At 52.1% G+C, this 23,966-nt stretch overlaps 2 protein-coding genes across 10 annotated transcripts; one reads left to right on the top strand and one right to left on the bottom strand.

The window, feature by feature from the left end:
• Positions 1-261: 261 nt before the first annotated feature.
• PSMB3 (proteasome 20S subunit beta 3) lies at positions 262-8,125 on the bottom strand. Its single transcript, XM_081027727.1, has 6 exons — positions 7,997-8,125; positions 7,494-7,678; positions 5,239-5,346; positions 2,812-2,989; positions 1,240-1,334; positions 262-360 (listed from the first exon to the last, which is right to left on the bottom strand). Exons 1-6 carry the CDS (start codon positions 7,997-7,999, stop codon positions 312-314), a joined length of 618 nt encoding a protein of 205 aa, XP_080883853.1. The 5' UTR covers positions 8,000-8,125; the 3' UTR covers positions 262-311.
• A 157-nt stretch (positions 8,126-8,282) lies between these two features.
• PCGF2 (polycomb group ring finger 2) lies at positions 8,283-23,831 on the top strand. 9 transcript variants are annotated; one of them, XM_081027723.1, is made up of 12 exons: positions 8,729-8,954; positions 11,609-11,784; positions 12,362-12,471; positions 18,515-18,666; positions 19,255-19,351; positions 19,610-19,665; positions 19,752-19,802; positions 20,026-20,134; positions 20,296-20,350; positions 20,441-20,536; positions 21,540-21,620; positions 22,182-23,831. In XM_081027723.1, the coding sequence occupies exons 4-12, from the start codon at positions 18,555-18,557 to the stop codon at positions 22,557-22,559; spliced, it is 1,035 nt and encodes a 344-aa protein (XP_080883849.1). In that variant the 5' UTR covers positions 8,729-8,954; positions 11,609-11,784; positions 12,362-12,471; positions 18,515-18,554; the 3' UTR covers positions 22,560-23,831. The 9 variants fall into 9 exon arrangements, with proteins under 9 accessions (XP_080883844.1, XP_080883852.1, XP_080883849.1 ...); XM_081027725.1 differs by lacking the exon at positions 8,729-8,954 and having other exon boundaries at positions 11,574-11,784; positions 20,438-20,536; XM_081027718.1 differs by lacking the exons at positions 11,609-11,784; positions 12,362-12,471 and having other exon boundaries at positions 8,283-8,954.
• Positions 23,832-23,966: the final 135 nt, after the last annotated feature.

Genomic DNA, 23,966 nt, shown 5'->3' with positions numbered 1-23,966 from the left:
GAACCACTCAGTAAAGTGGCCCTGAGCAAATTATTTAACTATGTTTAAGGATAACATCAGCGACCTTAAGTCGTGATGATGATTACATTCCAGAATGTGCACAGCACTTTGTGCAGGGCCTAACAGAGCAGGCACTGAAGTGGTGTGGGGATACTGTCCCCACACACGTGAGCGCTGAGCAATACCCTGAGTAGCTATTTGTAACTGCCCAGCAGGGGACAGAGATCTGTGGTGAAAGACTCAAATACAAAGAAGCAGGAGTGAAAGAAAAACTTTTATTTTAAAAAAAAAAGTGGGCTCTGGGAACAAGGTTAGTCCATTCGGGCCTTCAGTGTCCTGGTGGTGATTTTGTCCTTCTCACTGCGGAGGGAGAAAGTCATAAAACATCAACACCCATCTAGACTGCAGAACAAAAGGCTATCCTAACTAGGTTTAACTGTTTTGCTCATGTTACATTAATAATAGCTTGTCTCCTCAGCCTGTGGTGAGGAACAGGAGAATGGAGAGATGGGAAGATTGGTGAAGACTTCAACCATCAAGAGTTGAGGAGATTCAGAGCTGGAAGCCCTCCAAAGAAGGGAAGGAACTCCTCCAGGCCTAGAGAACAATTTAGGAAGGAAGTATGCTGGCTTTCACCTCAAGAACATAAAAGAACCAATCTGTGTTTCATGGTCCTTAAGCAGGCTATCCCCTAACAAGAGTCCAAATGCTTATTCTGCGATGCACCCAAGGAAAGCAGCTGGGAAGGTACCTCCTACTTCATCCCATCAGGTTCCTGGTGACAGCCCCAAACAGTTAAGACGAAAAGGGGATAGCAATTAGGGAGCGGGCTGGAGATTGGAGATAGTTCCCCGAGTTCAGTGCTTCACACAGTTGTTTCTACGACTGGTGGGAATTGAGAGAAAGGAGGGGAGCTGCTAGAATTTTAATCAATCTGCAGTTCTTCTGTGGCTCATCACCACATAGGTCCCTGAGACTCTGGGGGCATGTAAGGAAGGAAAGAAATATCTATTGTGAGCAAAGAGGGAGACTCAGGGTCATGGAGCTTCACCTGCTATAGGGCAGGAGAATCTAGGTAGCTGCCACACTTAGGGAAGCATAGGTTTCTGGTATCCTGCATGTCTGTCACAAATGCCTTTCTTATCTCACACCTGACCAGGGGGCTGGGAAAATGGGGTGTTTGTGGGGGAGGGAGAGGGAAGTGTCTGCGAAGTTTCTAGACTTTCAACTCATACTCACATGATATGGACGACGACGCCCATGCCTGACACCGCATCCCGGTCCACAGCATTTAACATGGCTTGTGAGATGGTTTCAAACAGGTGTTCTGGATCCTGACAATAGCAGAAGCCTTTCAATCCCCAGAGCCTTGGACCCTAACTTGGCCTGGCTCCTAAACTCTTTTTCTCTAGGCTCAAGGTCCCCAGCTGTGGCCCCTCCTGTGCCTGAAGTGAGAAGCCCCCCTCAGCTCCCCCTCAGAAGGAAGCAGAGTTATGCAAGGTAAAGTTCAAGCCCAGAATTTCCTCCACTAACCGGAAATGTGACCTTGGGCAAGTCACATGTCCCATCACTGAGCCTCGATTCCTCTTCTGTAAAATGGAAAGAAGATTCCCTATCTGGCTCCCATGTGCTCTGTCAGATGTCTGATGGACTCTCCCTATGGTTGTCCCATAGGTACCTCAATAGTCAATCTGTAGGCATGACAGCACATTTCCCCCTAAACCTGTTCCTTCTCCTACATGCTCTAGCTTGGCATAGCTAGAAAACTCAGGGGTTTTCGTATCTCCACTTCCCTCACTTCTGTTTTAAGTGACCAACTCCTCTATACTCTGGCTGCCCCCTGCCACCGCCACTGTCTCTGCTCAGGACCTCAGTGCCTCCCGCCTGCTGGGGACTACAATAGCTCTCCCATCTACCTACAGGCCTCTGGTTCCTTGGGTTCCTAATTGCCTTTGACACTAGGCCAAAAGAAATTCAAACTCCTTGGCACGGCATTCAGGGCACTTTGAAATCTCATCCCAACCTCACTTTCCGTCGTCATCTCACCCCACTTCCTGCCCACATTCCAGCCGCCACAGAGAGCTCTCCCCAGTCTCTGAACACACTGGGCCCCACCTGGACCTGGGCACAGGCTGTTCCTTCTGCCAATCAGGCCCTTTCCTCCTCTTCCTCGCAGATGACATTTTACCAGGTATTTGAGTGTCTGCCTTGCTTCGTTAGGCGGCAGTAAGCCCTTGCAGACAGACTATCTGGTTTCCCCAGAGCCTGACAGATCCGGCACAGCAGACAACCCACTGTCAGGCATTGTTCCAATCTTTTCATGTGTTTTCCTCACACTTCCATTCATAAGGTAGGTTCTATTATCACCCCCATTTTACAGCCGATAAAATGGAGGCAGAGAAGTAAACTGACTTACCCAAGAACACAACTAATGAAGTGGTGGGTGCAGCTCGTTTTCCAACCCAGACAACTTGGCTCCAGAGCCCATTCTGTTGAGCTGCCTCTAACCCGGCACTTTGTTAAATGTTTGTTCAGTGAATGAATGTGAGAATCTTGAAAACCCACTGTGAGGAATTATTTGTTGTTCTAGCTAATACATGACTAGAGTGTCCTAACAGAAGGTACTCTCCCCCGCAGCCAGCCAGCTCACACCAAGGCCCTGACGGATGGAGTGTCTGGCTCAGCAACTGTGGCTTTCTCTCCGACCTGCACCCTTCTCCCCACTACCTGCCAGGTAAACACATTTTTCCCTGATGGCCAAGGAGGGGTGTACCTCTCAGAGCCCAGCCCCACTCCACACCACGAACTCACCATATTGGGCTCCCAGAGGGACTCGCACATCCCGTACATCTGCTCCGCGCAGGTGCCACTGACCACAAAGTCATCAGTCACCATGGGGCAGCCGATGAGGTCTAGAGAGCAAATGAAGGGCTTAAAGGTCTTCGGGTCCAACCCAGCAATGACTGGCTCGGTGTAGTAGGGGCCAAACCTGGGGGGCCAGGAGCAGAGAGAGAAACCAGAACTTAACACTCACTTTCCTGTTCAGGCCTGTTCAGACAAGGCCCCTGGCCCAGGCCCTGGGAGGAAAACGGAGGGCCTGCTTGGAAGGATCCCCTTTCCCCGTAGCCAGCTTTGATGAACTCTTTCCCCCTCTCCTGGCATCTGGCAATGCTTTAAGATTTTTCTTCTTTTCTCTGGCATTTACCTTCATATCCTTCTCACCTCTGACCCTCCCTTCCTCCTCCTTTCTTTGGGAATTCTGCTTTCTTCTAATCTTCCCTATTTTAATCCAGGTCCTAGCATCATTCAATTCCTCTATTTATACATCTATACCTTTATTCCTTTCAAAAATGGATTTGAGGCAATTTATAAGAAAAACACTGAAAAATGAAGTAAAACCACTAAGACAGAATACAAGACACTCAGACTAAACACAAAGTTTTGATGTCAGCCTCTTAGAAGGCAAGGCAAAGAGGGATGTTCAGCGGGCTGGCTCATTCTCATCGTCTGCCAACACAAAGTAGCAGCTCATCAGAAACTTGTTCTAGACCCTGAGCTTTGAGGACAATCAATCTTAGGGATCTTAATATAGAAATACTTGAAAACTATTGGCCACTATTCTCACTAGAAACTGTACATAAAGAGGTACATGTCTTATATTTATGTCTTATTTATGTCTTATATTGGCCATCAGTTTTCTGAGGGCATGACCTTAAGTTACAGCTCTGTAAAAGAGAATTCTAAACAAATAAGTTGAAGGTAAAGGAATGGGGTGGGGTAAGGTATTATGATCTGGTGTTTTTCAAACAGATCCCTGGGTATCAATTTCTATAAGAAATTGGAATTTTTGTATTTCCTCTCAATAAACTGAAAATAAAGTTCATATAGGAATATCCTGGATTATCTGGGTAACAGTCTTAAAACTAAATACAATAACCCAGTTCAGGGCCTGCATTTGTACTTCCAATTATGTGGCTGCCAAGGTATCACCCAAAGGTCAGTGTTTAACTTTTCCTGCAGTCTTTCACAAACAGAGGTGCCTGGATGGATTCTCTGGGTTCCACGAGAAGCTGTTCCTTTAAAAAGGGTCTGTTCAACTTTGCAAGTCACTGTATTAGCCTATCCTACTGGAAAATCAATTTTAGTTGGGCTTGTAGAGAAAGCTCCTGGCTATAGCAGGTTAGAATCCAGAATTTTCCAGGTGAGCGTCAATGCCCTATATTTTTATTGTTTTCAATAAACATGAGCCATTGAATATATACCTTAATGTGAGTTAATTTTTACAACTTTAGAGGACCCCCCCCTCACCCCCATATAAATCAATTTAAAAAATCTTTTGTTAAGCCTTTCTCAGTTTTGGCTTTTGATAAACATGGTTACTACACACAATTCACAGCTGAGGATATTAACTTCTATTTAAAAAGAAAAAAGTAACCCTTTTTTTGTTTTTAACTTTTTAATATTAAAAAAGCAATAATATTGCTCCAGGAAGGGAAAGAGCAAAGACTTAGTTTTGAAAGCTAAACAGTACTTACACAACTTTTCTAAAAAGTCTAAAATTACCCCAAAATAAAAAGTTAAAAAAAAATAAAAAAGAGCTCAACATGTCTTCTTGACAGTTTTGCCCAGAGGTAGGTGGGGAAAGTACCTCTGGGCTTCTCCCTGCAATTCCATGCCAGCTTCTGCACCGAATTCTACAGGTTGGCCCCCTTCTTTTCTCATCATAAAGTCCTCAAAGAGAACTTACAAAAATCAACATACCCACTGCTTAGATTCCCTGCTATTCCAGAGAATCTATGTCACAGAATTCATTGTAGAGTAAGGGCTGCTCTATTCCCTGCCTTCTGAAGGAGCCTTTTCTTTTCTATTTGGTTGTCAGTCTCATAGAAAACCGTAAAATAAAGGTATTTTATGAAAGAAGACCCATAAAATAAAGGTATTGTCCTGCAAATAAGAAATGGGAGCACAAAAGGGGATCCCCTTCCTGGGCACCCCTCCATACTACATGCCCACTTGGCCAGTCAAAGGTTCTGCATTCCCCGAGTCCCAGGCGACACAGCAAGTCCTCACTTAACCATAGGTTCTGTGACTTTAAGCGAAACGATGTGTAACAAAACCAACTGTATCACTGGCTAATTGATATAAACAAGACTGAAGTTCCTATGGCATCTCATCAACATTGTAACAAAACGATGTTGAACAAAATGTTATTTGAGGACCTGCTCTATTTCCACTCACCGTTTCTCATACAAGAGATTGGCCACCATGCTCATGAGGGTGTAAGGCTTGATCTGCCGACCTTCCTTCAGTTCATACAGGTTCAGTCGGAACTTGAGGCGCTGGGCACTATCAAAGAAGAAAAGTGAGTTAGTAAGTCACTGCTGAATGTCCCCTAGAGTCCCCCCTGTGAAGGCCAGGAGGTGCATTGGACGACACACAGTTTTAGCCCTCGCCAAGACTCGCCTCTTCCCCTCCCAGTGATTCCCTCACCAGAATCCACCCTCACGTCCATGTTTCAGAACTCGTCTAACACTTAACACCTGCAAACACACCACTCTACTAACCTTTTTCCCCATACTTCTTTTGAGAGAAGAGGGGAGTAAAGAAGTAGATTTTCCCCCTTTTTCTGAGGAATAATTTATATACAGTAAAATGAACAGCTCCTCTACACTCTTGGCAGGCGCCGGCTGCAGACAGTCATGGCCGCTCACAGCAGAAAAGAGGACTGCGAGAGCTGACCTGGGCTACACCTTCATCCTCCAACTTAATTTTTCCATCTATAAGATGAGGACAAAATAACCACCTGGTGGTGAAATAATGTATGGGTATATGACAAGGGCCTTGGAAAACTACAAAGTCTTATGTGTTTTAAGCAGCAGCTGTGGCACTCAAGGACTGGAAGTTGCCTAAGAAAAAGGCCACAACTCCAGTGCCATCTGAGAGCTCAGGAATATGCCCCTGCAGGGAGCAGACTAATGTCATACCTGCTGGAGGCAGAGTCACAGTCCACCAGAACAAAAAGCCTCAGACATGACCTTAGCTTCATCTTACAAGTGAGGAAACTGTGGCCTCGCAAAATTAGCAATTATGCCCACAAGCAAGCACACTTGGTGAGAAAAGCCTCCTGAAGAAAAGGAAATGGCTTGAGGAGAGCAGCAGTGACTGCACAGAGGAAGGCTGATGGGGGCCTTCACCCTGATGGGATTCTCTGATGGTACCAGGACCGGGAAAAAATGGCTGGTTGGGTTAGATCTCAGGAATAATTTCCAAATTGTATGTTCTTGAAACAGAGCTTTAAGGGAAATGAGAAATTTTTCTATCAAGCTTTCGCCCACATTAGTGAACTGGTCTCTCAATCTTGTAGGAACTTAGTCCAGGAACTGCTGCTTCTTAGGCTACCAGCTTCCTGCAGGCCCTGCCACCTGTGATCGCATCTTCCCTCTTGAAACCCTGTCTTGATTCTTTTCTCTTTTTCTCTGGCTTCTCTTCTATTCCCCACTGTTAATTACACATTCAGCTCTTGAACTGCAACTTATTCATTCCCTTTACTGTGTCTCTGCAGAATCTGTTTCCATAGATTTAACAGCTTACCAATGCCTCTCTGGCTCTTGAGATAAAATTTCATACCTCAACTGCTCGCAAGACGTTTCTACTTGGCTTGCCTTGTCCTCTCAAAATTGGTGTCAAAATCAAGGTCATCTTCCTCTAAAACTAGTCCTCCCAATTCCTATATTAGTCAACATACTCAAAATAGAAACTACCTTTAAAACATTTCTGGGTTGCCTACATGTCAGGTAACTAGTCTAGACACTAGTAAGAGGTAAGACATGACCCTGACCTCAATGAATGGTACCTTAGCTTCAGAGTATCCAAGTAGCCACTAAGGCTGGTCAGCAACAACTCTCAGAAGTATCTTCCTTTCTTTTCCTATCACCACGCCCTGTTAGGACCATAACCCTCACACCTGGACCAGCTCAATAGCTACCTATTTAATCTCCCAAACCCTCCCTCCTCTCAAATCACAGAACCGTTGCCAATTAGATGTCGAATCTAGCAGTTACTATGCACCAGCTCATCATGGGTCAGTTATCTTTCTGTATGTCTGTCTTGTCTCCCAACTAGACCTGAAGTTCTTCCGGGACTGAGCGCAGGCTTTGGCTTCATAGAGGCCTGCATGGGATCTTAGCTGACATTTCATTAGCTTGCATCTTAGTCAAGACACTGAGACCCTCGGTTTCCTCATCTGCAAAATAGGGCAGCACCATGGTAATGTCGTTAAAAGGATTAAATAAGTCCATGCAGGTAAGGTCCGTTCCACAGTCTGGCACAGAGTAAATACTGGTATAAATTGGTTGGGATACTTACGGTGACCGGCAAAGACTCAGACTCACTGGTGCTGTTTGGTACGTGACTGACACCCAGGCCACTCACGACACCTGGCAAGGCTGGTCCAAGAAGAGGCCTGGGTGTGGGCTGGGTACCCCGACACTTACACGGTCTGGACGTCCGTGGCTAGTCCGGCCAGGCCGATGTACAGCCGGTCGCCCATGGGAAAGATCTTCTGGAAGTCCGTGGTCACCATCTGGGCCTGGATCCCGAAGCGCCTGTCGGCAGCGATGGCCACACAGTCCTTCCCCTTCATGGCCATGACGGCCCCTCCGTTATAGGACATAATAGACTGGGGCAGACAGAGCGGAGGGGCTCAGCGCGAGGGGCCAAACGCGGCCGTGGCCCCTGGCCCAGCCCCTGATCCGGAGGCTCCTGTACACACTGTCCTCCACTCTGGAGGCGCCTGAACGTCCCGAACTCCAGCTCTGAGATTGGCCGCATGGGGCTGCGAGGAGCCCCCTTGGTCCTCACTGCAGTGCGCTCCCCTTGAAACTGGAGCCGCGTCCTTCAGTCGATCACAGACCCCTCCGCTTCCCAAACCTCCCATGACCCCCTCCCCGTTTCTCAAGCCCTCCCCCGTGTCCCTTCTCCTTGCTCCCCATCTCACCATGATTGCAGTGTATGAGGACCTCCAATCGCCACTACTCCAGCAAACCAGCCCGGGCTCTCACAGCGCAATCACTCTCGCTACTTTCTCTCTATTGGCTGAAAGACGACCTTTCCGGGATACTTTGGCTTTCTTATTGGCTCTTCACCCTGCCAGTCACTAACACGGGATGTTTCGTTGAGAAGTCAAAACGAAAAGCGGAAAGAGGAAAATGAAAAGTCACTGTGAGTGCGGAAGAATCTGGCGTCGCAATGCAGGCTGGGATTGTGGAGGAGCCAGTCTCAATACTCAGGGGACTAGGGACCGGACCTGCTTGCACGTGGGCTGCTGAAGGGCTACAGTGTTGCTTTATCAACACGCTGTATGGGTCAACCTTATTACTCATGTTAACTTCTTTCATTTATTATTCCAGAAATCCTCACATCTATTGTGTGCTTGGCACTATGCTAGGCTCTGACATTAACTGGCCTAGAACGGTGCCTGATATTTAGGAGGCGCCCATGCAGCGCATATTTAATAATACGAAGAGGACCGGTAGAAGGAGGGCGTCGCGGGTATTCTGCGGCTGCAGGGATTCATCTGCAAAGGGGAGGTTTGAGGGCGAAGGTTGTTCTGCTTTGGGGGATCTCAGTAGGTCGACTTCACATATCCCCAAGTCTCGGGTCACCCTAAAAAGGGACCTTCCAAGCTTGCCTTATCTAATATCCGGAGGAAGCCGGCGCCAACCTCTCCGGAGCCAGTGGAGGAGAGGCGTGCGCGTCCTGCCTCCTTCCCTCCCCGGATCGGGAACCCTTCTTTTTCTCCCCGGGATCCGACTTCTTTCGCCCCATTGCCGGGTTTCTGTTCCGATTCCTGCGCCGTCGCAGGCTCTCTATGATCGACTCGGCTCGCCACGGATGGAGCAGTTATTGTGGTCTCTGTGGAGCAGTCGGTTAGCGCGTCGGCTGTTAACCGAAAGGTTGGTGGTTCAACCCCACCCAGGGACGCTCTTCCCCCCACCCCAAGCATTATCCCAACCGCTGAAAAGCCAAATTTGGTGTGGAAATGGCAGACACAACATTTTTTTCTATAGCAAATCAGAGAGCAATTGTGATTGAACATTTGTTGTTCAGTTAATGGGGTAATTTGTCCGGCATTTCCTCCACCGCCTCCCTACCCCTCCGCCCTCAAACTGGATTGCAGGAAAGAGGAAGACAGAGGTGTTTGTGCAAAATACGTTTCAGGTTGCATTTTTCGTAGGATTAAGAATGAATTTGCAGCGCAGGTTGGACAGTATTCCATTGTTGTCCTCACCGATGTTACATTCTCGAAATACATTTGGAAGGGGAAAAAGTGCGATAGACAAAGGCAATGACAAACTGAGGGATGAAGAGAAAGGTGAGAAGGGGAGAACATAGCTGTGATATACAGAGAGACAGAAAGGGGGGGCATGACAGAGGAAAGAGGCGCGGAGAGTGGAAAACGGAGAAATGGAGAGAAGGAAAAAAGAAGCAGTTAATATGAGAAGCATCAGAGAAAGGAAAGCAACAACAAAACAAATTTTTTTCTAGAAATACACATAAGTGAGGATGGGGAAATAGAAGCAGAAACTGACAAAGGACATTATTTGGACGACAGGAGTAAAGGACAGGAGACTCCCTCTCCTTACCATTGTCATTTTCAGTGTGATCTTGTCCTAGCAGTAGCTCTTGGTATGCGCTGGAAATAATTACCCAGGTTTCCCGGGTTCCTGCTCTCTAGAAACTTCAAGTCTGTCACAGTTACATTGACTCTTCTGCTGAATAGTTGTCAGGTAGAGGACCATGTGAGATACTACAACTAACAGAACTGAGGGGAAGCATTGGCAACTAACGTCTGCCAGGGGTGCATCTGAGGGCATGGTCGGAGTCTTCACTTTTATGAAGGAGCTAAGCAAAGATCTTGCACTCAAGCAGTTGTCTTCCATATCTGCTCTTCTTAAGATTGGGCTCAAAGGAGGCCTCTTCTGAAAGCCCTCCCCAGGACTTACCTGCCAGGTGGCGGCAAACCGGAGGGTACACAGTGCCATGAGAGCTATCGGAACAGGCTATGTGACCCTCTAGTTTGCCCCCACCGACCTGCGAGCAGCCTGTAGGGAAACGCCCAGCTCATCAGCTTTATGTGCCCTGTGCCTGATGCAGTATTTAACATTGATACATACACGTGCTGCTTTGTCGGGAAACCAGAGTTTAGATGTGGGAAGGGTTGGGTTAGAAGGCTCCCCTGCTAAACCAAGGATGTGGGGACCTGTCGCCCAGGACAGAAATGATTAAAGTTCTATTGGGTAGCAGGTCTTCAGCATGTCCCTTCTGTCTTGCGGTTTGCTTGTGACTGGTGCTTAATAACTGAGGAACAAGTGAATGGACCCCCTGTGAGCACGGTGGCACCCCGGTGCAGAACTCCAGGATTAAAGGGCACAGTGGGGACTCAGAGGGATGTCAGCCCTCTTCCTAGCAGCAGATACCCGCCCCCCCCCCACACACACACCCAAGGATGCCCATATGGGTCGTTGGTGGGATGGAGATCTTTGCAAATCTATAGATTTCTCTTGCCCAGGATCTTCTAGCCTGAAAGGAGTGGCAGAACGTAAAGGAGTGGCAGAAGTTTGTGTTGTGCTTTCTTCTCTGTAAGGCGATTGTGGGACAGAGGAAGATGCACGGTTCTTTCTTGGCAGAGCCCGAGACTCAGGCGACACACTTGCCTTAGGGACAGTGGGCGTGTCCACGCCTAGAGCCCCCTTTCCCTGAAGGGCAGCGATCTCCTGGTCTCCGCGTGCAAAGACAGGGGAGCAGGTGACCGGATCCTCCCCCAGCTCTTCTCCTTCAGGTTCTCGGACCACCCCCTCTGCGCGGAAATCTCTCTACTCCCTCCTCTTCCTCCCCGCCCCCATTCGGCCGGTGTGGGCTGAAGGCTGAAGCTGGGGTCACTCGGCGGCCAGTGTCCGAAGATCTCCTGGTTGCCGGCCAGAGGGTGAAAGCATGCAGTCTGCCGGCCCCAGCTTCGGGTCAGCCTGGGCTGCGAGCGAGGAGGGAAGGAGGAGGAGGAGGCAGGCGCTCAGAAGCTTGCCGAAGATTCGTCTCCTAATTTCCTAACTCGAGCCAGCCACCGCCAGTGCGCTAATGGCGCTTCTGGCCGGATGCTCGAGCTATTTGGAGAGACGGACACAGTGACCATCCCTAATAAATCTTGAGTAACGAATAAGCGAATCGACCGTCCTAATGAGGCAGGCCCACGGAGGCCGTCTGAACGTAGTATTGATTAGCTCCCCCGGCGCCGGCCTCAGCCGCTCTTCTGGGCTCGTACAAGCCTCCCCTTGGTTCCTCTGCCCCGGGCGGGAGCCGCTGCGCGCAGGACCGACTGCCGGGGTCGGGCTCCTCCCGCCGTCGCTGCGAGGCAGGCGCACCAACCACGCGGAACGCAGAGCGCGAATCGGCACCCGGGCGAAAAATGCGGGCAGCAGCGCGAGGCAGGGAAAAAAGCGCGGGCCCACTTTCCAGCCCCCGCACCTGGTTTTCTAGTTTATTTGGGCCTCTTGCATTCTGGCGGGTTATTGTGTCCTGGGCCCGGGGCCTGAGTCCCGGTCTTCATCTCCAGGTCCAGGTTGTGTTCCATTTTTCTCCGCGCCGGGGGCGCCAGCCTGCACCACAGCGACGGAGACCCCGCCACGAGACATCTCCCCCACCGCCTCGAACTCTGGTTGCTACCCCGAGGCGCCGGGCTGGGTCCCAGGGTGCTGCATTTTTGAGCCGGTGATACCGCCGCCGAGAAGGGTGGGGAGGATACGCTCTCTCTTACAAATGCAGTTATTAATTTTAAGGGAGTGTCACTTAGAGTGAATGAAAATAACTCGGACGCGTGGCCGAGGCGTCGCGTCCCCCGCTGGAGCCTAGAGCCTTTGGGCTGAGGCCGAGGCTGGAGGACTGCAGTCGTCATTTCACCATTTTCTAGGCGCCCCAGCTAGGGGTAGAGATCGCAGGGTCAGGGGGTGGGGGGCGCACACGTATTTTTATTGAGGGGGGTGAGTTGCGGAGGGTAACAGAAAAGAGGATTCATCCTCCGGAGTCGGGCTGTTTGGGAAGGGTGAGGTCTTGTCCTAGTTTGGGGGGCCCAATACCCGGTGGGGGGGCAGCCCCGTTAGCCTCTCCCCCTCCGCCTCTGCCCCTCTCGGCAAACACCCTGAAGGAATGAGGTCACGTGGGTGAGTAGTGGGCGGGACCTACTCTAGTCTGAAGGAAAAAAGCCATTTTGTCCCCCCCCGGCCCTGGTCCCTCCCCTCCCCCCGTCCCCTCCCCTCCCCTCTCTCCCACCCACCCCAAACCGCTTCCACAAACTCCTTTCTTACCGTAGGTTTCTCCCCTCCAGCTGTCGGAGCGAACGACAGGGCTGCGGCCCCCCTCCCCCCTTCCCTCCCTCCCTCCCATCCCCCCTCCCCGAGACCCACCGGATCCCGAACCCAGGTAAGCGGACGCAGACTGCCCTTTCCTTTTCTCCTCCTACCCCGTAACTATCTGGGGATTGGGATGGGGGACCCGTGCATCCTCTTTACACACCCCTGTGGGAGGGGGAGGCTCGGAGCCGGGCCTGCTGCTCGCGTCTGCGCCCCACCTCCGCCAGCCCCTATCTAGCTCTCCCGGTCCGCCTTGCTTTCTCCCTTTTTTCTCTTCCCTTTTCCTTTCTTTCCCTTCCAAGATGGCCGATGTGGAGTCCCCCTTTTAACGATTTGGCGTCCTTCTCGACCACCACCTCTTTGTGCCGCAGCCCCCTCCTAGGTCTGCTCCCGAGGTAGCGAAGGGGAGGGTCTGAGGCAGCCACAAGAGCTTTGGGGCTACGTGGTGCGGTGGATCTCTGTCCCCCTATCCCTCCCCACGAGCCAGAGCGGCCCTGGCTCTACCCCCCTGCGCCCCTCGGTCTGGGGAGGGGTCGCTCTCTGCTCCTTCCTTCCGTGAACACCCGGGCGTCGTGGACGCGCAAGGACTTGAGGCCCGGAGGAAGGGGACAGGCATTTTTGATTGCTGCGGGGCCGGGGGAGGGCGCTCTTCCCTGCGGGGGTCCGGGTCCTCTCGGGCACCTCCCCCAGCCGGTCCTTTCCCCCCCCATCCCAGGACTGGGCGCCCCGCCCCCTCCCCAACCACCTCAGCAGAGCCTCCTCCGGAACACCCCTCCTTGGGCCCCGCCGAAAGTTTGGCTGTAGGGAAGGTAGGAGCGGCCACCCGGTAACGGGTCCCCGATCCTCTGACCCGAGCTCCGGGGTGAGCCAGGGTGGAGGGGGTATAATGGAGATGGGGAAGATTTATCGCGATATTTCCCCACGCCAGCGGAGGCAGGAGGGGTCTGATTGACGGGCCCCTTTAACTCGGAGGAGCCGGGCTGCCCCCTCCCTCTCTAGGTCCTCCAGCTGCTAGTTCTGAGGGGGTGGGACCCCTCGGCATGCGACACCCCTGCCCCTCCTGTCTCCACGGTGGGCCCAGGCATGCCTCTCCCCCTCCCCCAAGGTCCCCATCTGCCCAGAATTGCTCCGGATGGCTGGAGGAGGCCTGGGGTGGTGAATTTGCCTGTAAATGTTGTGAAAGTATTATTCGGCGCTTGCCCCTGGTCTTTGTCTCGCAGTTACCCCCACCCCCACCCCATCCTGCCTCAGTCTCTCCAGGACTTCCTGTCTCTGGGGGTGGGGAGGTCTCTTGGTAGTCTCCCACTCCGTTCTCATGCCTCCTTCTATGGGCCTCTTGTAGTTTGTATTTGTTCCTGAAACTCTAATTTCTCTTCTTCCTCCCCCTTCCACTCTGTTCCAAGGTGTTAGTACTTGGAAAAGGAGCATAAAGCCAGCTCTGTTGCAGTTTTTGGTGGGGAGGTTTTCCCAGGGGTTCCCTGGTTTGGAGTTGGAGGTTTCAGTCTTAGAACTGTCTTTGAAAGGAGGCAGGAAACACCCCAGGTGAGACCTGGGATTCCAGATCCAGACACTGTGTAGCTGGGTGGGGTTCAAGTTGAAGTCTTGGGGGGTGGGCAGGAAGGGGGCTTTCTGCTGCCGCTGGCCTTCCTTGCCTGAGAGATCTTGGAGGATGGATCTGTTGCCATGGGAATAGAGAGCCTGAACAGGAAGAGGTTACATGGTTGTGCAGGTCAGATGCCCACCCCATTCCTCCAGCCTCTGGCCCCCAGAATGGAGGTTGGGAGCCGTACTGCCTTTGTTGCCAGAAGACTTCTGTTATAATTTACGCTGGGTGGACCAGGGCTGCACAAAAGGTTAGTGTGTGTTTGCAGCTCTGGTTTCAGGCAGGGATGTCAGACTCTGTGCTTCTGGATGGGGTGGGTGGGAGTGGCTTTGCATCTGGCAAATGTGGGCCTGGTTCTGGTCTGGCTGTATGTGCGATGGGGTGTGTCTGTGTGTGTGTGTCTGGCCAAGTATCTGTCTGGCTGTGTGTGTGGTGTCTGGCCTTGTGTGTTGTGTGAGCGAGATGGAGGGGGTGTGTCTGGCCTTGGGTGTGTGTGCGTGTGGCAACTGTAGCTCTGTATGTTTTTCGTTTTTGTCTTTCTTTGATCTGTTTGATCTTAGGAAGCTGAGAGGTGGGAAAGGGAGGGAAGGTAGAGTGATCCCAGCCTTTCTCAGTGCTGCCGGTGGAAGAGCCGATCCTTGTCCCAGGGTCAAAGTTCAGGGGAGATTGAGAGGTTGACAGTGCTCCCAAGTAGACCTCCATAGCCCCTTTCTCCCCCACACACAAGTGCCCGGGGCCTGCATATTTGCACCCACACAGTTGGCAGAGGAATGGACTCTTGGAACCCAGGGTCTGAGTCTTGATAGTACACCCAGGCTCAGTGTGCTTCTGGGCAGCCTCAGTTTATCTGTCTGTACCATGGAATTGGGATGAGGTGATTAGCCTCTGCTCCCTCTTCCTACTTCAAGGTCAGAATGTGTGCTGATGGTCATGTTTTGTCCCGACTTTGACCCCTCCCAGAACCCTCAGTGAGTGGTTTTCTAGGGAACCTGGAGTCCCTATGGTTCTTTAGATGAGTGGGGACCCTGGCACGGGTGCCAATGTGTAAAGAGCACTGAACTGGGAGTCAGGCAGTTTCTAATGCTTGGACTGCCACTGCATTGCTGCGTGACCTTAGACAAGTCACTTCTTTCTTAGTTTCTTCTTATGGAAAATGAAAAGATTGGACAAGATGCTTTCTAAGATTCCTTCTACCTCTGCAATTCTAGATGTGACCTTGAGTGACTTTTCCCAAGACCTGGTGGTATTCTAGTGAGGAAGTTGGGCTAATTTCATTTGGAGGAAAGGTAGAGCAAAGAATACTGTAGCTGGGCGTCCAGAGGAGGAGAGGGACCTCTGGGTTATCAGAGACTGGCTACTTCTGCAGGGGAAAATGAAAAAAAAAAAAACAACAAACACATAAAACCTGACAGCGAGAGAGGACTAAATCTTGGGGAAGCTTCCAGAAAGAGCTTGGTTAAAACGAGAGATGGGGGTGGTCTCTATTAGTAAGGGACTTTGAAGATGGGGAAAGACAGATGCCAGGTTTAAATGGCAAGGAGGAGCTGGAATTGGGTGCTGATCAAGTTCCTTTCCTGTCACTATAGCTGAGACCAAGGACCCCAGGGGCCAGGAGCGTGGGCAGCCCAACTATGGTGCCCTTGCAAAGGACCATCATTTGGGGACAAAAGATACTGAAGGACTGGACCCTGGTTAGCGGAAGGCATTGGGGGTGGGAGATGGTGTTCAGGTCCACTGTGGGAATACGGTTGGGACTGACCTGTTAGAGCTCCCAGAGCTCCTCAGAGGCCACTTCCAAAAGGCCCTTGGTTTCCCCTTTCTGCTTCTTGGATTTGTCTTTCCCTCTCTGTCTCCCTCCCCAGCCTCTTCCCTAAAGCGATGATGCTGGCAGTCCAGCCACCCATCACCCTTCCCTCTCCTTCCCACAACATACCAGCGACCTGCAACTGGGTAGGAACTGGGTATCAGGTATAGGGCTCTAAGGCTTCCTGGTGGAGAAAGGTGGGGAGGGGTGCTTGGGGGAATAGAACTCCTGTTTATAGTTCTTGGCACCTGCTGGCAGGGCCCTGCAGGTAACCATGGCAATCAGTTGAGGAACCAACCAATCAAGACTTTTCCCCACCCCCAACCCCAGAGGTAATAGTCTGAGGCTCTGGGGATGGGGTTGGGGAACAGGGAGTGTCATGGGGGCTCATTTCTTAAAGGGGACGAGGAACATTTCATTCCTTCAACAAGCACCACAGCTCGTTCCTTCGCCAGTGCGTCTAGAAAGGAGCTTGAGGGATAGTCTGGATCTGAATCCTCACAAATGCTCAAGGAAGTGAGAGAGAGGGTGAAGGGTCACAGCCGTGTGCCCAGGAGCTCCTAGGTGTTGACGCCATAAGACCTAGATCGGAGTTCTTAAGAGCAAGTGTTTGAAAACACAGCAAGTGTGCGAATGAGGTGGTTAAGGCAGTGTGGAGTGCTACGTGTTTGTGTGTACGTACATGTGTGCATGTGTGAGGAAGAGAAAGAGAAGGGGGTATGAGATTCACCAATAGCAACCTGGACCCCCAAGTATTAGCAGACCCCAAAATGTTTTGTTTTCTGGCTGTACACTCATATAGATTCATTTGGACACAGACACACGGGACAAGCAGTCACATGAAGTACCTTTAGGGGCCCAGACGGCACGTACACACATCCGATGGATATTATACACACTCAATGAGACGTCCACTTGCAGTTTGTTCTCTCCTCTGGATGGTTGTAATAATATTTGGGCATCCTGCCAGGGACCGGGTTACTATGGAAACGACCAAGCAGTGGAGTGGCCAACAAGCCTGCTACATAATTGTGAAGGGGGACCCGTGTAGGGAAGGCAGAACGAGGCCACCCTGTGTGGGGTCTGAACCCTTTTCCTCCGGCCTGGTCTGCAGGTCTTGGCCATTGCGTCTCCACTGGCTCTCTGGGCTTACTTGCTTGTTCCCCTCTGTTTACCCTGCAACTTGGTGTCTCTCCATCTCTTTCGGTCTCTGGCCAGCCTCTGTTGGCTCTTTGGGTCCTGGCCAAACTCATCCTGGGGTCTCTATAGAAACTGCTGATCCTGGCTGTGAATTTCTGGTCCTAGAAAACCCAATGTGGTGGCTTTAGAAATGTTTCTGGAAAGGATAGTCGGGTGTGTGTTGTAAAGGAGCCGTTGGGGTTTGGCCACTATCCCAAGCCCCACCCCTTGGGCTTTCACTCTGGGAAAGAGGAAGAAGGGAGGGGCCGTCCCTTCTAGGTGCAGCTTTGATTTTTGTTTTTCTTTTTAATGTCTTTATTTCACTTTTTTTTTTTTTTTTGTGAAGGATCTCATCATCTGATAGAGAATTCTGGGTTGACTGTTTTTCTTTTAGCTCTTTTTTTTTTTTAAGGAGGGCACAGCTCACAGTGGCCCATGTGGGACTGAACCGGCAACTTGGGTGTTATCAGCACCATGCTCTAACCAACTGAGCTACCCGGCTACCCCCAGCTTTGATTTTTATACCAAGAAGAAAGCCCATCAACCAATCCAGAGCTGGGCTTTGCCTGACCTCCCCGGACTCTGCCAGGGCTTGGCTGGGTGCTTGGGTGGGCTGGGGACAGGAAACTTTCTGCTCAGCATCTCCGAGAGCCTGTGGTCTGTTGCTGGACAGCCTGTGGACAGGTTGCAGAGAAGGTGTCAGCAGGTGGGAGACAGTGGGTAGGTGGCAGTGCCCATGTGGGGGAAATTCCTGTGTGTGCATGGGAGGGTGGTTCCTGGAGGTGTGCTCATGGGCACAAGTGGAGCTGCGTGGTCCCAACTTCAGGCATGTAAGGACCGTCCTCGGTATTTCCTGCCTGAGCACCAGGCCTGGAACTCGCATGGTCAGCATACAGTGGATTTCCAGGTTGCAGCTTTGGGCCCAGGACTGATTGGAGAGCTAGAGGACAAGTGATAAGGTGCCCCTTCCAACTTAGGGCAGCCCGTGCCCACAGTGTTTCCAGGGAAGTCTTCCTGGAGGAAGAGTGGATGGGTTGAAAGGAGAGTAGGATGGAATAGAAAGACCAAGTCAGGGACCTTACACTTATATAGAAGTGGTGAGGGGGGGCAGGGACAATATTCTTTCCCTTGTATTTTCTTGAGGTTCGGGGCACTGGCTTATTTGTCTGAGTTTCCACAGAGCTCCTAGCACTCACTTGAGTGAATGAGTCGGGATTAGGGAGATTTCTTAAAAGTCTGTTCTCTTCCATTTTCCTGCCTCCCCACATCCTTTGGAGAATTGGGTAGTCCTTCCTGTGGTCTAACCTCAGTCTTTCCTGCTGTTCCTGAGGTGGAGCCTGACCTTGTTGCTCAAGGTTGTGTGAATTTCCAGAGCCCCCAGCACCCATTGAACACTCACGGGGGGCCAGAAAGAACCAGCCCATGCGTGTACCTAAACTGGCCTTGAAGGCACAGAGGAAGGGCCTCGGTTGGGCCCAGGGAGAGACGTTGGATCTCTGGATTTCTAATTCCACTTTCATTTCCCAGGGTGACGCTCCCCAACCCCCCCAACCCCCTCCCTGGCATCATGCATCGGACCACAAGGATCAAAATCACGGAGCTAAACCCTCACCTCATGTGTGCCCTCTGTGGGGGGTACTTCATTGATGCCACTACCATCGTGGAGTGCTTGCATTCCTGTGAGTTGGGTGGAGGGGCTACTTCTCAGGGTGGGTGGCCTCTGCCCAGGTTGGAGGGGCACTGCCTGGGGGAGGCAGAGCACAGGCCCCGCCCTGAAGGGTGAACATGTCTGTGTATCTGGTGGGGGTCCCTGGGTCAGAGAGAGGCTGTCTGGAGGGGAGACCAGAGGCTTTAACCCAGAAGTTCATTTCAGGGACTTGATCTGAAATCTCTGTGGCTGAAATGTCACCCATGAAGAGGCAGGTGTCTCAGGTGTACACTCTGGGCTGGGGGGCAGGGGATCAGGGACCCCGGGAAATGTCTAACAGGCTGGCTGTTTTGTGCTCCATAAGAGGAGTTTGGGACTTGGAGCTCATCTTATACATGGCAGATGACATTGGCCACACACACACACCTGCCCTCCCCCAAGGATGGATATGGGGCAGTTGTCATCTGTGCAAAACAGGGTCACGTTGGGCCTCCGAACAGCCCTGAACTGCAGGGACAAGGCGAAGACGCAGGGATACCTGCACCTGAGCAGAGGCGTGGGGGCTGGGCCTGGTTACAAAGGGAGCTCTCACTCTCCTCCCTCTCTCCACACCCCCAAGTCTGCAAAACCTGCATCGTGCGCTACCTGGAGACCAACAAGTACTGCCCCATGTGTGATGTGCAGGTTCATAAAACCCGGCCGCTGCTGAGCATCAGGTGGGTCTCTGGGTCAGCTCCCCTCTGTCCCTCAGCCCTCCTTATTCCTGTAGCCCAAGTGGCAGGTGGGGGAAGAGCACTAGGCCCGTTCCCTCTGGCTTATATCCAGCTGAGAAATAATGGGTGGGTAAAGACTAGTCTACAAAGACCCCAGTGCCGGGCCCTGAATCTAAGGATAGGAGGTGAGAAGTGGGGTCCCTGTCTGGGGAGATCAGGGTAAGGTGGTTGCTGACAGGCCCCGTATGGTTTTTTTTCCAGATCTGACAAAACCCTCCAAGATATCGTTTACAAATTGGTCCCTGGGCTTTTCAAAGGTATCCACACACCCTTCCTCTTGCCTGCCGCCCTTCACTTCCCAGTCTGTTGCTCCCTCTCTACCCTGCTTCCTTCCTTCTTCTAGATGAGATGAAAAGGCGACGGGATTTCTATGCAGCATACCCCCTGACAGAAGGTGAGTTCTGTGTGTGTGCTCCCAGGCCTGGGAGCATGTGAGAGTGGCACTGCCGCTTGCATGAGGGCTGGATGCTCTGGGCTGTCCATCCTCCACGCACGACCATGCCACCTCCCTGGCCCAGAGGATGACTGGGCTCACCCCGCTGAGCCCCAAGGTCCTGGCTCCTTGGGGCTCTTTCCCCCATCCGAGGCTAACCCCTCAGAGTTCTCTCCGTTTGCAGTCCCCAATGGCTCCAATGAAGACCGTGGCGAGGTCCTGGAGCAAGAGAAGGGGGCCCTGAGCGACGACGAGATTGTCAGCCTCTCCATCGAATTCTATGAAACTGTCAGGCAAGTCTGAACCGCATCTGGTCCTTTTGGGGTCCAGGTGTGTCACCCCCTTCTTCCGCCCTGGCCCCATGACTCTAGGAGGGAGGGCCTTCTGGATATGTGCACTAGAGCATCCTGCCTGAACCAGGGTTTTCCTAGATTCCTTCTTTCTCGTCCCCCAGGGACCGGGAGGAGAAGAAGGGCCCGCTGGAGAATGGCGATGGGGATAAAGAGAAGGTAAGTGCTGGGGCCTGCCGCAGAGTGGGATGTGGGTTGGGAGAGACTGCCTGGGTGAACCCCAGCCCTTGGGTGCCTCTCCCCCAGCAGACAGGGGTGCGCTTCCTGCGATGTCCAGCCGCTATGACCGTCATGCATCTGGCCAAGTTTCTCCGAAACAAGATGGATGTGCCCAGCAAGTACAAGGTGACTCCCTGGGCCCTTTCGAAAAGTGTGTCTGTAGGTGGGTGTGTCTGACAATCTGCATCCTGGCCATTTTTCAGGGCTGGCTGGTGTCACCAAGGGCCTACCTGATTGTGTAATTGAGCCCAAGTAAAGGGTAATTGAAACCAAGGTTAAGGTGGGGCAGTCTTTGTTGAAACCAGTGTGCAGAGAGGTACATGAGAACAAGGTGGGGTGTGTGTGTGCGCGTGCACGCGCATGCTTGCCCATTCAGAACAATAGAGGTATATGTGCAAAAATACAGGGTCTCACCTGGGGCCAGCTGGCTGAAGAAAGGCTAGTCTGAAATTCCAACGGAGCTCTAGGACATTGCTTCTTAAACTTGGATGTGTCTGTCATCCCCTAGAGATCTTGTTAAAAATGCAGATTCAGATTCAGTAGATTCTGCATTTCTAGCAAGCTCTCAGGTGCTGCCCATGCTGCTGGTCCACAGAGCACACTTTGAGTATCCAAGGTCTAGGACAGTGAAACCCAAACCTGGCTGCATGTCAGAATCACATGGGGGGCTTTAAAACTCCACTCAAGTCATACCAACGAAATCAACACTCTGGGGATGAGACCCAAGCATTGGTATTTTTAAAGTTCCCTGGGTGATGCCACTGTGCATTCTGGGTGAGAGCCAGTGCTCCACGAGATCCTTCTCACCTGGGCCTTTTCTTTGCCAATTAGCTTCTCTGGGGGACCTGGCAGGGATACCAGGAGACCCAGAAGGCTGTGCGGATGGCTGGGGGTAGGGGTTGTGTTACAGGTATCTTCTCTGGATCCCTTCCCACCTGGTAGTCAAGAGTTATGTTGGGACAACCCTGATATGGGTGTCGAATTTACCATGAAACCCCAGAGTAATGAGGGGCCACCTGCAAGTTCACTTTGCGCCTCCTACCCCCAAGACTCCTAGGTTGGAGCCTCTTTGCCAAATGGCCAGAGCCTTAATCCTGGCCTGGGTCACGGTGTTCTCCCTCTCCTGCAGGTGGAGGTTCTGTACGAGGACGAGCCTCTGAAGGAATACTATACCCTCATGGATATTGCCTACATCTACCCCTGGAGGCGGGTGAGCAGGGTGGGGCGGGGGCTGCAGGATGGACGGGGCAGGGCTGGGAGGGGCCCCTTGCAGGTCTGGCATTGGTCTGTGGCCACAGTGACCACATGGGCCACCCTGCTCTAATCACAGACAGTTCATCTGTTATCCCATGAGCTGGCCATACCAGGTTAGCCTTGGAGTCCTCTCTCACTGATGATCTCCCACACTTTGAAGGAGGAAAAGATCCTTGGGCAGATTATGTGCTCCGATTTGGCGCTAGAAAAGAGGGTCAGGTGGCTGTAGGGGCCTAAATATTGCTTTCTGCTCTTTGGCCTCCCTTTCTTTTTCTCTCCAGTCTCTAGTCTTACACATTCTCTCTGCCTCTCTCTGGGTCTTGTGTGACCCTGTAGCTCCGGCCTTGCTGGCTCATGCTTTGCCTAGATCCTCCTACTCTGCCGCGTCTTTCTCTCCCATGCCCCGACCTTGCCTTGCTGTTTGGGCACTGTGGGGTGAAGGTGGCTGGCCGCCTGGTAGGCCTTTCTCCTGACACCCAGCCCTTCCCTGCCTCTCTCCCCCTTGCTCTCCTTGCAGAATGGTCCTCTCCCCCTCAAGTATCGGGTCCAGCCAGCCTGCAAGAGGCTTACGTTGCCCACAGCGCCCACCCCATCTGAGGGCACCAACACCAGTGGGGCCTCCGAGTGTGAGTCAGTCAGCGACAAGGCTCCCAGCCCTGCCACCCTTCCAGCCACCTCCTCCTCCCTGCCCAGCCCAGCCACCCCTTCTCATGGCTCTCCCAGTTCCCATGGGCCCCCGGCCACCCACCCTACCTCCCCCACTCCCCCTTCAGCAGCAAGTGGGGTCACCACAGCTACCAACGGGGGCACCTCGAACTGCCTGCAGACACCATCTTCCACCAGCAGGGGGCGCAAGATGACTGTCAATGGCGCTCCTGTGCCCCCCTTAACTTGAGGAAAGGGACCTTCTCCCTCCTTTTCCAGACATGCCTCTCCACCCCTCCATTTTTTCTGGACCCCATTTTCCACTTCTACTTTCTCCAGCTATTCCCACCTTAGGAGTGGGGGGGTGGGTTTTATAAATAAATCTATATATATATGTACATAGGAAAAACCAAATATACATACTTATTTTCTATGGACCAACCAGATTAATTTAAATGCCACAGGAAACAAACTTTATGTGTGTGTGTATGTGTGGGGGGTGGGGTGTTCATTTTTAGGGAGTCTTGTGTAATTTGCTCTACTCTTTTTGGGGGTGCCTGGAGGTGTACTGGAGGGGCCACTTGAGGCTCAGTAAAGCTCTGCCCCATCCTCTGTATGTTTCCCAAGGCAGATGGGTTGTTGAGGGGCCCACCAGCTCCCAAAGCTTTAGGTACAACTCTGACTGGCTGTGTATGGGGTCTACCCTTTCTCTCCCCATCTTGTCTGCTGTCCTGCCCCAATTCCCCCTCCCCCATTGTTGAATGTCCAGAGAATTGCTAAGACAGTGCCTTTTACAAATGCAGTTTATCCCCTGGTTCTGAGGAGTGAGTGGGCGGCGGAGATGGCATCTCCTTTACCTCCTCTTGCAGTGGAAACTTTGTGCAGAGAATATAGTTTTGCCTTTTTTTCCCTGTATGTGTGGCCTTCGCTTCCTTTGTGGAAGAGAAGATTAAGGCCCTGGGAGGCCTCAGCCCTTGAAATCCCACTGTGGCTCTAGTATTGTGAACCGTTTCACCCCCTTGCACCCCTGCCCCCACCCAGGAACACTCCCTAGCAAGGCTGATGATAAAGTCGCACTTGGGGGCCTGGAGTAGAGAGGTGGAGTCGGGTTAACCTCAGACAAGCACAGACCCAGATTTTGCCAAAGGCAAACAGCCCCTCTAGTCCCCTCTCAACCCCCAGCTGAGGCCAAGTCAGGAAAGAGCCACGGGCATCTAAAAGCACAAGACCGACACCTGTAAGCTCTGTCCTCAACTCCATCCCAAGAGGTCAGTGGACCACCCCGTGAGGGGCCGACTCCCAATAGATCGCTGCCCACCTGTTTTCTTCCAATGTACATAGATCAAGTTGGGGAGGAGGGGAGGAGGCAAGCTTCTGGCATAAGCTAGGTGTTTGGGGTTGGACCCTGCCAACAGGTTTGTTTGTGTTTGCACCTTGTCCTGTGTCTGAGGTGCTGTGGCTGTACCCTCCTCCCATCCTGGGACATTTGTATCCTGCTTTGTAATAAATGCTGCATACTCTCCAGAGCCTCTAGTTCTTTGGGGTAAAGGGGACAGGGAAAGGGTTGGTGGGTCCCCTGGCGTCCATCGCATGCTTCTTGTCTCGGCTCAGCCTGCCTTGGGGGACCCCATATGGAATGAACCTGAGCTGCCCCCGC

This window comes from Rhinolophus hipposideros (assembly GCF_964194185.1).
Source record: "Rhinolophus hipposideros genome assembly, chromosome: 20".
NCBI classification, from domain to species: domain Eukaryota; kingdom Metazoa; phylum Chordata; class Mammalia; order Chiroptera; family Rhinolophidae; genus Rhinolophus; species Rhinolophus hipposideros.
This window is presented reverse-complemented; position numbering and strand designations above follow the sequence as displayed.